The sequence below is a fragment of the Myotis brandtii genome, unplaced genomic scaffold (assembly GCF_000412655.1).
Source record: "Myotis brandtii unplaced genomic scaffold, ASM41265v1 scaffold2876, whole genome shotgun sequence".
Classification (NCBI taxonomy): Eukaryota; Metazoa; Chordata; class Mammalia; order Chiroptera; family Vespertilionidae; genus Myotis; species Myotis brandtii.
The window spans coordinates 73,320-75,551 of NW_005360987.1; the positions used below are offsets into that span (position 1 = coordinate 73,320).

Here is a 2,232-nt window from a genome sequence, read left to right on the forward strand (position 1 = left end):
AGTATTTGTCTTTTCATGTTGGGCTATGTAATTGATGGAGGAGATGTTAGATAGAATGGAGAAAAGAATTATAAGGAATATTGGGAATCATATATCCCAGTTTTGCTAGGAAACTCCTGTTGATAAGAATTTATTCAAACACGTTATTAAACTATTTAATTTCAAGATGTTCTGGTTTGAACAAGAAATAAAATAATCACCCCATTTTCTCAAGAATCTGACCAAGATGATGAAGGAGCAAAAATATGAAAAAATAGAGAAGAGTCATGAGGAAAGTATAGAAAGAATAAATAACAGAAAGAGAGAGCTATGATTTTTCTTTTCTTTTTTCCATCACCATTTATCCCCTCTATGCAGTCTTCCACCTCCACCGCCACCCAAATCACCACATTGTTGTCTATGTCCATGAGTTCTCCCTCTTTTGTTTTTCTTTTCTCTTCAATCCCTCCACCCACTACCACCCCAACACCCTCCCACAAAGCTGTCTATCTGTATCTATTTATAATGATTGAAACAAGACTGCTCATAACCAAGAGTCTTGGATAGTACATAAGGAAAGTGAGAAAGGTACACTGATGCCCTATGCATAATCCTGGAGGAGCAATGATTTAAGTAAGGAGTCCAAATTAATCTCCCAATTCCATTACAGCTGTGCTAAGAGGAAAAATTATGTAAACAGAAAGCAAAGAGCCACATAGGTACATAGTATACACTATGTGACTACATATTCAGAATTTATTTTTTTTTAATATATTTTTACTGATTTCAGAGAGGAAGTGAGAGAGAGATAGAAACATCAAAGAGAGAATCATTGATCAGCTGTCATCTGCATGCCCCACACTGGATATTGAGCCGGCAACCCAGACACATGCTTCGACTGGGAATCAAACCATGACCTTCTGGTTCATAGGTCAACACTCAACCACTGAGCCACACTGGCAAGGCCATATTCAGAATTTCTTGTTGTTTGATTTTGCTGCTTTTTCCAGTCTTTGAACAAAAATGATAGCACAGGTATAGAGATCAGACTGGTCTTCTGATCATCCTCCATAGGGCACTCTTGATGTCTCTGTTCCTCAGGCTGTAGATGAAGGGGTTCAGCATGGGGGTGACCACAGTGTACATCACTGAGGCCACTGCATCCTTCTTCAGGGAAGATGAGACAGCTGAACTGAGGTACACACCAAGGCCTGTTCCATAAAATAAGCAAACAACTGACAAGTGAGAGCCGCAGGTAGAGAAAGCTTTATACTTCCCACCTGCTGATGGGACTCTTAGAATGGAGGACACAATTCTATAGTAAGAGAAAAGGATCCATGAGAGTGGAACACCACCAAAGATGGCGCCAATAAAGTAGATCAATATGTCATTGGTGAAGGTGTCAGAACAGGCAAGTTTGAAAAGTTGAGAAGGTTCACAAAAGAAATGAGGGATTTCCACATCTGCACAGAAGCTAAGTTGTGACACAAGGAAGTAGTGCAGCTGGGAGTCCAAAAGGCTGATGGAAAATGACAGTAGGACCAACAAGGCACAGAGGCGGGGGCTCATGATGACCAGGTAGCGTAGGGGCTGACAAATGGCCACCAACCGGTCATAGGCCATAACAGCCAGGAGTAGACTGTCCAAACATCCAAAAAGAGAATAACAGGTAGCCTGAGTTAGGCAGCCTGCATAGGTGATGGATTTGCTGTGTGTCTGGAGGTTCACCAGCATCTTGGGAACTGTGGTGGTGCTGAAACTGATGTCAGCCAAGGACAAATTGGAAAGGAAGAAGTACATAGGTGTGTGGAGGTGGGAGTCAGAGATGACAGCCAGGATCATGAGTAGGTTCCCGAGCATGGTCACCAGGTACATGGACAGGAACAGCCCAAACAGAAGAGGCTGCAGTTCTGGACCACCTGTGAGTCCCAGGAGGAGGAATTCAGAGTCAGCTGTCCGATTCTGTGGTTCTATGCAGATAGGACACATTTTGAAAAAGAAGAGAGTATTAAATATATGGAACAAGTGTACAGGTGTCCATATTTTGGATTCAAGCAATTCATAAATAAAGTATTTACAATTGAGGAGCATACACCCTCTCCTTTTATTACCTTCAGCGACATTTCTCAGTTGCTAACTTTTTTAGAACTCTTTTCTTATTAATGTCTGGGCTATTCACCTGTTTCCATATATGCTCACTTCAGAGACACTGGGTCAATAAATATTAGAGATAAAAGAACATTTTGAGACTAC

The 2,232-nt window shown here is 41.4% G+C and overlaps 1 protein-coding gene across 1 annotated transcript; it reads right to left on the reverse strand.

The window, feature by feature from the left end:
• Positions 1-1,023: 1,023 nt before the first annotated feature.
• LOC102258618 (olfactory receptor 18) lies at positions 1,024-2,004 on the reverse strand. Its single transcript, XM_005869088.2, has one exon. The coding sequence runs from the start codon at positions 1,966-1,968 to the stop codon at positions 1,024-1,026; it is 945 nt and encodes a 314-aa protein (XP_005869150.2). The 5' UTR covers positions 1,969-2,004.
• Between the last annotated feature and the right edge of the window lie 228 nt (positions 2,005-2,232).